At 34.2% G+C, this 16,449-nt stretch overlaps 1 protein-coding gene across 1 annotated transcript; it reads left to right on the top strand.

Annotated features, from left to right (window-relative positions):
- The first annotated feature begins 7,578 nt into the window (after positions 1-7,578).
- Positions 7,579-16,193, top strand: LOC105563655. Its single transcript, XM_012015420.1, has 10 exons — positions 7,579-8,633; positions 10,934-11,280; positions 11,701-11,948; positions 12,203-12,393; positions 12,801-13,001; positions 13,304-13,411; positions 13,844-15,209; positions 15,293-15,432; positions 15,715-15,822; positions 16,086-16,193. The coding sequence occupies exons 1-10, from the start codon at positions 8,616-8,618 to the stop codon at positions 16,191-16,193; spliced, it is 2,835 nt and encodes a 944-aa protein (XP_011870810.1). The 5' UTR covers positions 7,579-8,615.
- Positions 16,194-16,449: the final 256 nt, after the last annotated feature.

Genomic DNA, 16,449 nt, shown 5'->3' with positions numbered 1-16,449 from the left:
AATCGTACCGAATTCACACAAAGGTGAGTCCAGAGGCACGAAACGAATTTGTAAGAATGGAAATATTCGAATCGTACCGAATTCACACAAAGGTGAGTCCAGAGGCACGAAACGAATTTGTAAGAATGGAAATATTCGAATCGTACCGAATTCACACAAAGGTGAGTCCAGAGGCACGAAACGAATAGTTAAAGGGTGGGTGTCTTGAGGTCAACTCGCGAGAGTAAAAACGAGATTTTTTAGAATCTAGCGAAGGTCCCTCAGAATAATAATATATATGGGGGGAAAGGAGGTCGTCGAGCCGAAACGAAATAAAAAGAAAAACAACGTGCGACTTACTACTGATAGCGGTCGTTGGTGGTTTGCGGTCGAAGGCGGCTGGGCTTAGACAGGTGTCAGATTCGTCGGCCAGGTCGCGCACAGATTTTATTTTGAGAATATAGACAGAACTCGGAGGATCGCGGAACTGTACTGTAAGAGTCGAGAGCTGCCAAAAGAGGCTGAGGCAGCAGGCTCTGGGTTTATATATGATTTTTCGGGGGTGGATCTTGGTTATGGGACGTGGAAGGAGATTTTGGATATTGGGTTCTTTATTGGTGGACTATTGGGAGGGGTCAAGGAGTTGTCTTCCTTATTGGCAACCCGACCATTAAGTCGTTGTCGCCCTTAGATATTTATTTATGGGCATCATTTCCTTCAGCGGCTTTCGAAAAAATCCCGAGTTTCACTTTTGGGTCAAGTTTTTGGTCAACATTTGAATCCCCTTTTAGTGTCTCGGATCGTAATATTTTAGAAATCTGAATTTTGAAATTGCCGTCTGAAAGGGCCTGATCCCATCTGTTTGCTGTTTCTCCCCTTTTTATTATGTCAACGGCTATCGACCAGCAACAATTAGGGCACTTCACGTTTCGAGTTTCGAAAAGTGAAACTCTGGCAATAAATTTTAGTGGGGAAGGGACTCATGTGCTGGCTAGTCGACATCCGCTGATTTCTAAAATTGTCGTTTCAAAGGGAAGAAAAACATGTTTCTTACGGTTTATTGAAAGAGAGAAATCGTGGAGTCCACAGGACGTAACAGATATTTAAAACTGCAAAATGTCTTAATAATATTATCATTTTAAACATTATTTTTATTTTATTAAGAATTCTTGTATAAAAATTGTAAGCATACTTTCTTTCTCATATCATTATGAAATATTCTTATTATAGTATAATTTAATAGAAAGTGACATTACTTTTGTAGTGAAAATCGTTAAAATAATTGCAGTTCTGACAAATGTAATGTGATGCTCGGTAAAGTAATAAAACTCTATTAAACCTTGACCTACTTCGCAGCATTTGCATGGTCAAGTACATTATGAACTAGTAGCTTCTAGAATCGAAACGAATGAAAGTGCACGGTGTATCCAACGAAACATATATGGTATACCTCTCTCTCGTTTTAAACGTATTCGTTGATGTGTAATTTACCGACTACGAACGACGTTCAATCTTTCCTTCGAACTTGCTTTTCTATTTCTTCTGCGCTGTACGTTGCAATTTTGCTGGAAAATCAACGTAAGAAAGTGTGTTACATCATCGTACATGCAGGATCGGATGGTTTTCAACTTGTATTTGCAACAGGAAATTTAGGAATAGAATCCAATATACATATGTATGCTGTAACTTAATTTTCTACAATAATATTATATTTCTATAATTATTTTGCTTATAATTTTTATTTTTTGAAAGAGAGAGGGGAGGGGAGGGAAGAGAGAGAGAGGGGGGGAGAGAGAGAGAGGGAGAAAGAGTTCTATATTCTAATAAGTTTAAATTTATTATGCCTCAGTCAACTTGGTGAGACGCCCGTCTAGCATGTAGGAAAGGTCCTGGTTCAAACTCTGGCTGAGGTAATACTTTTTCGCAATAAATTTCTTTAATTAAAATTTGCTAGTTGTGTCGATTAGGATAATCAGGTAATTCTAATTCTCCACGTTACATTTATACTCAGTGCCCAACAAGGGCTATCTGATTAGTGCCTGATCAGGTATTAGGGCATGTTTATTAGGTCGTTATCAGGACCCTACTAAAATTTCTGCTCGAGATGTCGGAGATTGCAACATAATGTATTACTCGTTACTGCTTCTAAGGCATTAGAAACCTAAACGTATATGTATAGAAATAGGATTGTCGCCAACTAGCCAGTAGTTCACTTGAACGTGGCGTTATGTAAAAAAGAGAGAGTGAAAAAGATGCACTCACATTTGATATAATTTAAAAATATGTGTAATTTTTTACGTGTTTCTTATACTTGAGACAATGCAAAAGTCTTCTAAAAAATGGAAGTATCTTATCGAATGAAATTGAACGTAAAATTTGATTCAATAATGTTATGAATAAATGTACTGGTTATATATTTTGAAGAGATGGTTATATTGCGGAATCTCTGTACTTTAAAAAATAATAAACTTGATTTATTATTTTTTAAAACCATAATGTATGAAAAATATGTTGTTTAAAATTAAAATTTCGCAAACTTAGCAGAGTTATGAAGCACAGATTTGGGTTCTAAAAATGGATCTGCCTAGTGTTGAGCCGGTAGCAGGTAAATTGTTTTCTTTTGTCAGGGACAGGAAAAGGGACGAAGCCATAGAAAATGAGAAACAAACACAATAATTCCATGGGCAGCAAATGCCCATGTGCCACGTTTCCAATGAATGAAAAACCCCCACGCATAAGCGTTCGAAGAAGAGAGATAGCGATTGCGGCATCAACCAGCAGCAGCACGTCTCGTACTATCTGTCTCACTCATCCGTAGAGGATACATCGGAGAGAGGGTAGCCCTTACCACTTCTTCCAAATACCACACATTTCGGTGTTGCCTTACTTATAGTCTAGGTCTAGGATACGAGAGTGATGCGTACTATCTGCTCGGCGTAACTGTCGCGTGCTCACGGACAGAGAAGTACCATATTTGTTAGTGCATAACTGTGTAGAAGACTGCAATCCATTGGATCCCGTGTTTTTAGTTCTTGTGAAAATATATTACAAAAGAGATTTTGAAACAGAAAAAATCAGAATGGGTAAACTGTATCAGGTAAAATTTTACTTTTTCATTTACTTATTATAAACCTGCAAGAATTATAATGTTTATGGCTATTATCCGAATTGTAACAGTTTATAACAGAGCTTGATCGGTAATAAATTAGTATTGTCTTTCACCCCGAGTAGAAATTTAACTTGTTTTTAGCCAGTAACTGGCTAGGATTTCTGATTACTAGCTAGTTTTTAACCAAGTTGGCTGACCAGAAACTGATAAGTTTGGGCGACGCTTGTTTTGCCAATAACTAGACAATAAAACTAGTCAGTTTTTGACCAGTTTTTAACAAGATTCTGATCAGTTTCTAATCAGTTTTTTAAAACTTCTTGACCAGTTTGTTTTCAGTTTCTATCCAATTTCTCTATTTTTTAGTAGTTTCTATGTAAGCAGTTAATTTTCTAAATAATAGTTTATGTAAAAATTATATTCTTTAATCTTTTTATTTTACTTCAGTTTTTTTATAATTTTTGTTTTTTAACACATATAATATGTATTTTAACACATAATATTTTTACAAAACCCTTAAATATGTTATAATTAATTACAATTATTGTATTACAATTATTATTAGTACGACTGTTATAAAAATATTAATCCATTATTATAATATTATAATACTAATGTACATTCAAAATTATATTAAAACTATTATTTTTATTAAAATTATTTGAACACTTTAACATTTTAATATGAATCTCAATACAGTACACAATACAATATACAATTACAATTAATATTCCTCGGCATGTAATAATGCAGAAGCATAAAACTCCTCGACTTTTTTGTTATTTTCTTTACGAAGTATTGGAATTACAAGAATTTTACTATAAATATCGTGTACATTACAAGAAATTATTGTAGAAGATACATTTGGTGCTAATTTCCACTCTTGTAAATTATTTGATAGTAGTGAACGTATACATATATCTTATTTTTTTCCAAACATATCCTTTAATTTCATAAGTATTACTTTGTAATGTATTACACATGATGTTAGTTATTTGCATTATTATATTATTTTTTAACAATACAATATTATTTGGTTTTTTAGTACTTAATGTAAATCCTTTATAATTTATTTTGAGTATAACAGATTGATTATTGCAATTATATTTTTGTTTTAAAATAGATATCTGACAATGAGTGGTTGTACATAATTTTGGAATATTATTCATTTCATGAAGACGTCGGCACACCTGTGATAGAGGATGATTACCAGTACGAATCATTTTTCTTATTCTGCCTAACATACTTTCATAAGGAAAGGCTGATATGTTATCCAGTGTGCAATGAAAAAATTCTACGTCATCAACAATATGAATTAAATTATGTACATCAATGCTAAGAGAAGTATTGCCATAAAGAAGTGGCATTATGTCAATAAAACTATCTAAATATTTTCGTGCTTCATTATAAATAAATGAATAAAATGTGAATTACACAGTATTCTAAAAGCAGTATGTAATAAGCAATAATGTTTATATATCTGAGTACTAAGGATTCTCTTGAATAATAAGGGACCTATATACAGCAAAATAAATCTGAATTCTGATGCTTTTAATTGAGTGACTGGTTTACGTGGCTTGCGTTGGAAATCACACGGTGTCCATTGTTTTATATAGTCAATTCTTTCATCTAATATACGACGATAAGATGGTTTCAATTTTGTGTGTGTGTGACCAAAATACCATAAATCTAAATATAATTTTTTCATTATTCCTAGGCAAGCCAAATGCATGTATTCAAGCGGAAAAGAATTTATTATGTTTATTGGTGGTTCAATCTTTAGTAATGGTGACTGTCCTGTATGACATAATTGACGTTGATTACGAAATGATATACACATGATGTTAGTTATTTGCATTATTATATTATTTTTTAATAATACAATATTATTTGGTTTTTTAGTACTTAATGTAAATCCTTTATAATTTATTTTGAGTATAACAGATTGATTATTGCAATTATTTTTTTGTTTTAAAATAGATATCTGACAATGAATGGTTGGCCAAAATTTGTTCTTTTCTCACAATATTTATCGCGTGGATATACTACCTTTTTAGTATTATTTTTAGCAGAAACACTAATACCATATACTTCGCATCGTTCACAAGCACCGTAACCACCATGACCAATAATAGATTTTAAAAACTTTCGCGCTGGTGTGTCACAAATAAAACTAGGAATTTTTAATTTAAATTTTTTTCCATTAATTATTAATCCTTCCGACATTAATACATTAATTTCTTGTATAAATTCTTTGAAAAAATCACCATTACTTACAGGCTTGCTATTTCCATTATAAATTGCTACGCAGAATGGACTGTACATATTAGATTCACAAATTACCTTGCACAGAATAGGCCAAAATTGTTTCGAACTAGAATTAAACAATGTCATTCCATCAACATTAAATTGTAAAGAGATATCTGATGAAGAATGAAAGTCAGAAAGAAAATATTTATGAAGCCATTTTTCTAATCCGAAATAAACAAATTCACCGGCCGTGTTATCTATTCCGTGCATTGTTCGTATATCGTAGGAAGCTTGAGTAGTAAATAAAAATGTCTTTGCACATTTGGGCAAATTAGGATAACTATGACGACGTAAAATATTTACAAGTTCTTCTAAATTATTTTGACGTATATTACATTTTATAGCCCATTTGCGTATATCGTTAATATCTATTTCTTTTTCATTTTCATTGACTTTTACTTCTTTCTTCGTTTTATAGTATTCAGTTTTGTCCATTTGTTGTATATGCATTACGTCTGAATAAAAAATATCTGTATGTTCACCACGCTTTTCATTTGAGTCTTGTACATAAATTTCTTCAGGTTGCGAGATAATGTTGCGATCCTTATTTAGTAATAATTGATTACATGCCAAAGAACAAGCTTCATGTTCATTATTTTCATTTTCTTCTTTTTTACCACATTGTTTTTTATTTTGTACTAGAAAGAAAAGAAATATAATAAATTATAATATATGTTTTTATTATTGTGTATCTTCCCTCTTTGATATTATATAGTTTAGCATGGTAAATTGTGTAAAAAAAAATTACCAGTTGTTAATGCAACTTTATTTTCTTGTTTTTTATGTCCATTTTCTTCTCCTTCTTCTATATTGTTTATATTATATGACTTTTCACTATATTTTAAACGTTTGCATCGTACTAGAAAACATTGAAATGTACTACTATTACAATAAATTATAATATACCAAAATATTTTAATATTTTAACATTTTAATATTTTAATTTACTGTTCTAATCTACTGTTCTAATAAAAGGCTGTGTTGAAAGATCAACGATTTATCGGCGTGCAGTTAGATTTGATTAGTACAATATACGAGTATAAAGGGTACCTCCGGTTAAGACAGTCAAAATGACCTTATCTTTTAAAAGGAAAACTAAGTGTCTGTACATGTGTATATACTAACAACAAAATTTTCCGTAACGTCCCCGTCCTCCCTTCTCCCACCGCCCCTCCAATAACGCAAAAAATCGCTAATTTTGCCTAATATTTTTTTCTCAAACCCTGTCTAATGAAAAATTATTTAAAAAATTGAGTAACTAAACATAATAGAACTGCATTAATACAAATTTTTTCAATGCGTAGGGAACCTATCTTCTTATTGTTAGTTTTAAAAAATCCTAAATATGAAAAATCGCAATATTTTCGAGAAAACTCTATTAAACTTTGACCTACTCCTCAGCCTTTGTATGGTCAAGTCAAGTGTATTATGAACTAATAGCTTCTAGAATCGAAACGAATGAAAGTGCGGTGTATCCAACGAAACATCCCTTACGAAAAAGTAACGAAATAATTACTAGAAAATTACTGTATATCAGTAATTGAACTATCAGAAATTACTGATGTACAGTAATTTTCTAATAATTATTTCGGTACTTTTCCGTAAGGGATGCCTCTCTCTCTCGTTCTAAGCGCAATCGTTGATGTATAATTTACCGACTATGAACGATATTCAATCTTTCCATCGAACTCGCTTTTCTATTTCTTCTGCACTGTACGTTGCAATTTTGCTGCAAAATCAACGTAAGAAAATGTGTTACATCATCGTACATGCAGGATCGGATGGTTTTCAACTTGTATTTGCAACAGGAAATGTAGGAATAGCATCCAATATACATATGTATGCTGTAACTTAATTTTCTACAACAATATATTTTTATAATTATTTCGCTTATAATTTTTATCTTTTGAAAGAGAGAGGGGAGGGGAGGGAAGAGAGAGAGAGGGGGGAGAGAGAGAGAGGGAGAAAGAGTTCTATATTCTAATAAGTTTAAATTTATTATGCCTCAGTCAACTTGGTGAGACGCCCGTCTAGCATGTAGGAAAGGTCCTGGTTCAAACTCTGGCTGAGGTAATACTTTTTCGCAATAAATTTCTTTAATTAAAATTTGCTAGTTGTGTCGATTAGGATAATCAGGTAATTCTAATTCTCCACGTTACATTACATACATACTCAGTGCCCAACAAGGGCTATCTGATTAGTGCCTGATCAGGTATTAGGGCATGTTTATTAGGTCGTTATCAGGACCCTACTAAAATTTCTGCACGAGATGTCGGAGTTTGCAACATAATGTATTACTCGTTACCGCTTCTAAGGCATTAGAAACCTAAACGAATATAGAAATAGGATTGTCGCCAACTAGCCAGTAGTTCAATTGAACGTGTCGTTATGAAAAAAAGAGAGTGAAAAGATGTACTCATTTGGTATAATTAAAAAATGTGTTTTTTTCATCTGTTTCTTATACTTGAAACATATGCAAAAGTCTTCTACAAAACGGAGGCATCTTATCGAACAAAATTGAACGTAAAATTAGATTCAATAATGTTATGAATGAATGTACTGGTTATATTTTTTGAAGAGACGGTTATATTAGGAAGCTCTGTACATAAGAAAATAACAAACTTGATTTTTCATTTTTTAAAACCATAATGTTTGAAAAATATATTGTAGAAAATTAGAATTTTGAAAACTTAGCAGAGTTATGAAGCACAGATTATGGTTCTAGAAATAGATTTGCCTAGTGTTGAGCCGGTAGCAGGTAAATTGTTTTCTTTTGTCAGGGACAGGAAAAGGGACGAAGCCATAGAAAATGAGAAACAAACACAATAATTCCATGGGCAGCAAATGCCACGTGCCACGTTTCCAAAGAAGGAAAATCCCCCACGTATAAGCGTTCGAAGGAGAGAGATAGCGATTGCGGCACCAACCAACAGCAGCACGTCTCGTATTATCTGTCTCACTCATCCGTAGAGGATACATCGGAGAGAGGGTAGCCCTTACCACTTCCTCCAAATACTATTTCGGTGTTGCCTTACCTATAGTCTAGGTCTAGGATACGAGAGTGATGCGTACTATCTGCTCGGCGTAACTGTCACGTGCTCACGGACGGAGAAGTACCATATTTGTTAGTGCATAACTGTGTAGAAGACTGCAATCCATTGGATCCAGTGTTCTTGTAAAAATATATTACAAAAGAGATCTTGAAACAGAAAAAATCAGAATGGAAAAACTGTATCAGGTGAAATTTTACTTTTCCATTTATTTATTATAAACGCGCAAGAATTATAATTTTTATGGCTATTAACTGAATTGTAACAGTCTATAACAGAGCTTGATCGGTAATAAATTAGTATTGTCTTTCACTCATTACTTGGGCCCGGACGTTCGGGCCGTTTTTAGGTGCGCGCGCGGAATACCACTGCGCGTGAGTAAGACGCGCGCTCACTGAGTAATAACTTATTATTCTAATTTTATCAATCTCATTGTTAGTAGAAAATTCTTTCCGCGCTTTATGTATGTACATATGTAATTCCCGCCTCACTTCATATTTACGGATAGAGCGGACTAGAGTGAGTCGAAAAATCGTCTACCATTCTGCAATTTTTTTTCGCAATAGTTGACGAGTTATTGTTATTAAAAATCGCTATCTTAGTCCGGCCTACCGCCCAAGTCAAGCGCGCGGCGAGATGCGGCCGTCCCGACTGCCGCGATCGGCATTGCTGGGCGCACGAAGAGTTGTTTTTTGTGTATACGTAGCCGTTGCTGTGTGTTATAAACAATTCTCCGTGCATCTAGCAACGGCGATCACGGGACGGCTGCATGCAAGTGTCAGGTTGCTGGCGTTGCTGCCATCCCAGTGAGAAATGATTCGTCGATCGACGTCGAAACGACGTCGAATCAACATCGACACCGTCGAATTGACGTCGATCGACATCATTTCGACGTCGATCGACGAATCATTTCTCACTGGGACGCAGCCACAGCGATAGTGGAGATATGATTGGGATGGTTGCCATGCAGCTCGGTTATTGCGACTAGAGTTCCGATAAGTAAAGTTATACCAATGTAACGAAAGTCACCATTTTTCGTTAAACCACGTACAAAGAGAGCGTCGAGTGGCACTGTGAGGCACAAGAACCATCCCGACCATCTCCCCACTACCGCTGTTGCTACGTGGCAGCGACCACTGATGCCAGGCGAAAACGTTTGCCACATCGCTACAGCGGTTATGGGGGTAGGAGTGGAGATGGCTCCTACACCGTATACATATATGCTACATGCTACGTGCTGCGTACCTGCGCACCCATACATATACGGCACGTAGCTTGTGTGCGGCACGAGAGCCATCTCCACTCTCAACCCCACCACCGCTTTCGCGATGTGGCAAACGTTCTGGCCTGACATCAGTGGCAACGACCTGAAACTTATATCTTTGGCGACCGTCCCGCGATTGGCTTTGCTAGGCGCGTGGAGAATTATATATGACTTACGACAACGGCTACGTATAATGAATAACTAGCAATGCCGATCGCAGGACGGCCGTATCTCGCCGCGCGCTTGAATTGGACAGTAGACCGCGGGCTAAGACAGTGATTTTTAAAACTAATAAAAAAACTTGTTAATTATTGCAAAATGGTAGACTTATCGACTCAGTCTAGTCCGCTCTATCCGTTAATAAAAGGTGATGCGGATATTACATAGCACCCTGTATACACAATTGAAATGTTACTAGAAACCACTCCTGAAAAAACACCCAATTACCTCTTACCACGTGCGCTAGTCTCGATTCTCGAGAAACAAGAAGCTTTTCATCGATATCTCCCATTCTTGTCTTTTCAAATATAAAATATGTATGAATACGCTCGGTATTGAATAACCGGTGTAGTTAAGTTTGACGATTCAGAAAATCAAAAGTTTTCCCTATTATATTTTGATAGATAAAGGTATGCAAAATTTTTATTTACCCATACAGCACCAAAGCTTTCAGAAACAGTTCAGAAAACATTGTTGCAAAGTTGCAATGTTTCTGAAATATTTCTGAAAGCTTTGGTGCTGTATGGGTATACACTTTGACCGAATAATGGTGTCCAGGTTGGGGGGGGGGGGGACGATTGGGAACGGGGATACTTAAAAATCCCGTATCGATAGTTCTATGTATTGCCGACAACCTAGATCGGCGCGCAGTTTTAAAGTAAAGAAGCTTAGTACTGTTTATTGCGACAAATATTACCACATGCCTCAATGGTCAAATTAATGAGACGCCCGCCTAGAGTGTAGGCAGGTCCAGGTTCAAACCCTGGCTAAGGTAATATTTTCCGCAATAAATTTCTCTAATTAGAATTGGCCTGCTGTGTAATTTAGCGATTTTTCTACATTGGTTATACAAAATTGTCCAAGTAATGGGTTCCGAAATCAGTTGGCGCTATTTTTAGCGGATAACGCTCAAATTAAAACGAAATACATAATAAAATACACACTGGATATCCGGTACACAGGTATTCAGTTAGGGTTAACATAGGCTCTTATTGCGTCTTTCAGCTATTCTGTCCGATTCCGGGGTTTGTTTGGCAACAGAATGCCAATAATATACCAAAACATCTACATAACCTGAACAGTTTGACCCAGTATGCGGATGAAAAGTGCTACAAAGTGGCCATCCCACTATGTAAAAAAGTATTGCATGATCTGAGAAATATGTTTAACCCTGTTGAACCCGAAGTGACACTCATGCTCAATACATTTGCTCTCGTATGTATATATCAGAATAAGTACAGAGAAGCTGCAAACAGGCTGCAGGTTATGCTTTTCAACATTACAATGTTTAAAAAGGAGATGTTAGATAAGTCTGCCAAATTTCCAATAGATGAGGCGTTTAAGAGGATCCCGTAGCATGTCTGTTTTACCGACATTCGTAGTTCTAACCTATCGTCGTATTAAATTCATGGAATCAAAAATGCTTGCGTACAATTACAGTATATGCATTGATGATCCGGGGAAACTCCAATTTGATACCAAAAATGAGTAAAAATTACAAAATTCATATATCGATCACATATAACCGTGTAGACGAACTGTCAACTCCGTCATATTTGTGCTTCGTATAAAAGTTCTACAACTTGTACTCACATGAAACTGAGTTTCCCCGGATTCGATGACATGTAGAATTACTGTGAAACCCTCTAAATTGGGATTAGATGTTTAAAATAAGAGTATAGCTAGAATTAAACTTTCGTGTTTATGCCTGGGTGTGATGTATCGTAGTAGTGTGTCCGTGTGCTCATGTATATGCTGCGTTTCGTGTTTAGATGGCGCACACCATCAAAGGCCTCGACCTTGGGGGATCCTCTTAAGTACCTCGATGTGTTGCGTAAAGCACAAAAAAAGTTTAAACGACTTTTACAAAAACGAACACAGGAGGTAGATGAGGCATTAGATACTAATTGCCATTATTTGGCTCTATCAAAGCTGAATAATCTGCTGTACTCTAAGTATAACGAGTCAAAGAAGAAAGAACTACGCCACTTCCGGGAGAGAATGGAGACTAAGATTAACAGTAGTCTGGACTGTTCAGACGCTGCTAACACGAAAAACGATCTAGCAAATTATTACATGATGCAAGGAAGGCACAAGAAAGCGGAGGTGCTATACAAAGAGGTGCTCGCTACGGCGTATAGGATAACACTGGATGTTCTTAAGGGAGCAATGGATGCTCACTACTGTATACTGGATACCACGGATTTCGACTATAAACGGTCTCTGAATCAGGCAGAGTACATGAATTTTCAAGCATGGGTATATGAGAGTGAGAACAACCACGATATGGCACAGTTCTTGTGTCAGAAAGCAATCCACAATGGTGCGTATATATATTCGATGAAAACAATCCAATTTTTGCTGACATTAAATGCGACCTAGCACGTTCCTATGCGAGGCAAGGAAATTACGAGAAGGCGGAGGAGTTATACCAGCAAGTGCTCGATAGGACGCTTGATATACAGGTTAGTACCATCGATAGTGACAGCAAGCCGATTTGGCGGGTACGGGAATAATGAATCACTAGTACAATGTAATTAAGTATTTAACTTTCGGAAATCTTTTTAGAAAACAAAAGTAATATCCAAAAGGTTCCAGAATTATATAAAAAAAGAGCCTGATTCAAGGACACATACTGTATTCGCTGTAATTTCCTTAGAAATTTTTTATGAAAATTTTAAATATGCCAGTAACTCACTGTTACAAAATTTCTTTAAAATCTGTCCTTTTCTTGGTATTAAGATGCGCTCTACGTTAGAACATTTTATTATTGGGGAGAATAAATATGAATGAATTTAACTGTTTTGAATTCTTGACAAAATTCTTGAAAATTTATTGAATTTTCTGATCGACCTTTTAATTTCTGTTTTAGGTGGTTGAAGAAGAGCAGGAGAACAAACACAGGAAGAAGAACACTGGCAACAGTGGATACGAGATCGGGGAGATGAATTCTTTCTTTATCGAAATTGCCTTACGAGACCTCATTGACATTTATAAAAAAGGGCCAAATGATTACAGATCTACAGCAGAGGTGGTGGCCCCTGAAGAGTACGCCATAAGAGTTCTAGGAAAGGTAGATACCAAGTTTCATTAATTATGTTGTTAAAAGAATACAAATATGTAATTGCAAATAAGACAAGGTTTTTTGCAACTAACAAAATTTCTTGTCTTTTGCACACACAACATGTACTGTAAGAAAATTGAAGCTTCTTAGTAGTATTTTGGAATTGTGCAAGATCTTTGAACATTGGAAAAATACACAAAGTTAATTTTCTATCTCATAAAATGCATTTTTATTAATTTCTTATTATATTTTTAATTTACATAACATGTTAATTACTACGTAATGTTATGCTGTATTGTTTCCTTTGGCAGGTAATGAAACTGGTGAAGATGTTGCTGGGGGACAATGAAAATAGTTATACCGAACACGGCTCACAGTCCCATACAGCTAATAGCAAACATGAACCATGTGACGAAGAGGTGAGTTTCTCTCTTTCTCCTGTTTTATCATTTTGACGTATAAATTACCCGTATGTACTTCCGCATATCTTGTAGTAAGTAATCGACACAAATATTTGTAACCCTCTACTATTCTTTTCCTTTCTCGTTTTGCTCTTTTTTTTCCAACACAATTGTAAATAATACAAGTCTATTTGCAACTAATAAGCATTCTTTCCTTTCGCACACGCAGCACGTGCAACAATGAGTAAAAGTTTGTTAGCGTTATTCTGGAATTTTGCAGGATCTTTGCACATTGTAGAATTAACGAGTTTTTATTTATAACGTTTAAAATACCTCTTCTTACTAATTTTTTCAAATTATACATTATAAGTACATGAATACACTTGTATCATATAGTTATTATATAAACGCTAATTAATAAAGAACTCTAATTAAATTGTTTTCTTGTAGTGTATTATAATTAAGGACGATAGTACAGCTGAGAGAGACACAGGACCCCTTTACCTATCGAAAGAAAATGCATCAATTTTGAAAGAAATAACTTATAAAGAGAATTATAATTCACAATATGATACCATAGTATCATATTGCATGCAGTGCACTGCACGCGAACACAAAGTGTGTTTCCTGTTTCGGATTCCACGCTATGCATTATCACGTGATGTTTGGATAGAAGTCAAAAACGTTCCAAAAAAAAAGTCTACTTCTATGAAGTCTATTTTTAATGAGTTTTTCATTAAATTACTGAGAACGATTGATAGTGGGAAGATTAATTTAGATATGGAAAAAAATTATTTTCATGTGATGATGAAGATATTTAATAAAAGTATGAACTTGCTTAATTCTAAAATTCTTGAGTATTACTACAGTTTCTGTCAGATGAATGCTTCGGTACACATAGATCTTGAGATGAAAATAAATCTGAGCTTGAATGTCTTAACGTTAAAGAAGGAATTGGGTGAATTTAGGAAACAGCAAAAAATGGAGAAAAATGAGCAATCAACCGAAATACACGAGAGAGATATATCTGAGGAAGACACTTTAATGAAGTTCGACTTGACCTTATATATTCTTCAATGTATATGTGATGAGTTGATGCTGAGGACAAGAAACCCATTTCTTGTTAAGTTAAACACTGAAAACAATGTAGTATACAACAAGATGCATGACGTACACTTTATAACAAGATTCATAATAGAAGAAATTAACCTTATAAAAGCATGTAAAGAAGTAATGGATGCAAAAAAAATATCACATGCAAAATTAGGTGAAGGTTTAAATAAAGCGTTATATGAAGAATCAAATAAAAAGCCACTTAAGATTTCAAAAGAATTAAATTTAAAATTTGATGGAAAACTGGACGAAACATTAAGCTCTACAAATAATTTAGAAAAAGAAGCAGATAAGTCATGCAATATACAAGAACCATGTGAGGACGAAACGGTATCACCACGTGAATTAATGGAAAAAAAGGAATTATCAGTATTAAATGAACTGGAACCAGCATTTCAAGAATATGAGAAAAAATCAATAATAAAAGAATCACATACAAAGGAATCATCAAAAAAAGTAATGGATGAAATAAAATCATTATATGAAGAAATAGATGAAAAGGATATACTCATAAAAACTTCAGATTTCTGCATGAGAGTAGATACTGAAAGTAGTGTAGTAGACATAAAAAGCACATCATGTATGAAAATAAATAAACCAGTTATCGAATGCAGTAATGAAGCACTTCACCCATTAATACCAGACACTGACTGTGATTCCCTAGACGTAAATTGTTGTGATTTTGGAATAACTAATACTACAAGTACGAAAGATACAATACAAAATCATGAGAAATCATCAGACATCGTACAATTTATATTATATATTATTTAAATTGTCAAAAAGAAATGGAAAACATAATGATTGTGAGTGAGGATCCAGTTGTAATAGAAAACGAAAATACTACTGAAGCTGTAATTGAAAGTGCAAATTTCATAACTGAAGATCATTTTAAAGGGGCTTTCGAGGCGTATTATGATCCAAAGGTATTCACAGCATTACAAGTGTTTTAAAACAAAGTAGAGTCTAGTATAAAAAAAGCGTTATTACGTTATAATTATTAAGAAGTATTTCTTATTTTTAATAATTTTTAGGTTTTTATAAATAGTTTAAAGATAACTGTATTACAGAAAAATATTATTGGCCGTAAATGTTAATTGTTATTTAAATAGACATAATATCATTTTTATAAGTAGGATTTAATTCTATGTTCTTGTATTACACAATTGAGACGAGAAATGTAATTTATTAATTTGTATTACTTCCAGTGTATTTCGACCAAGTACGAAGGGACAACAGAAAAACATGAGGAAAAAGATGAGAACACTGCATACGCGGAAGAAATTCCAGAAGATTTGAAAGACGATAGTTCAGAGGTATCATTAATTATAAGAATTTACGAAGAAAATAGAACCCCTACTGCAAAAAAGATAATTATTCGATGATAGTTACGAAATAGTATTCTTTCTTAAAAATATAATAGAATTTAATTCCATGTTCCTGCATTGCACAAATGAGACGAGAAATTGTATACATTTAATTAAGGATATAATTTTAAAAACTTATACAATTTAATATTTACTCCTGTAATACACAATTACGACGGAAAGTCTAATTAATTAACTTATATTATTTTCAGTGGGTTCTAGTCGAACACGAAGAGATAGATGAAAGTTATAAAACACAAAATGAACTTCAGAACACCTCAGAAGTTGAAAATACACAGAATACGTTTTTCTTTTTTTAAGAAATTTCTAATTTATTAGGGTTAAGAATTGGAAAATAAAATAACGTTTTCTCAGCATAAAAACCGGTTATTAAGTAATAATTGCGAATGTAATGTTTCAAACACTTGGAGGATTATATTTTGCTAAAAGAAAAATTAAAGAAATTAAAAGAAGAATTTGAAGAAGAAAGGAGAGAAATCTGAGAAGATATAAGCAACTGTTTGCACAACTAATAAATATTGAACAGCAGAGTGACATTTCAGAGGAATCAAAGTA

Source organism: Vollenhovia emeryi, unplaced genomic scaffold (assembly GCF_000949405.1).
Source record: "Vollenhovia emeryi isolate VEMERY1.0 unplaced genomic scaffold, V.emery_V1.0 DF939173.1, whole genome shotgun sequence".
NCBI classification, from domain to species: Eukaryota; Metazoa; Arthropoda; class Insecta; order Hymenoptera; family Formicidae; genus Vollenhovia; species Vollenhovia emeryi.
The sequence above is the reverse complement of the archived record's forward strand: the minus strand, read 5'-3'. Positions and strand labels throughout refer to the sequence as shown.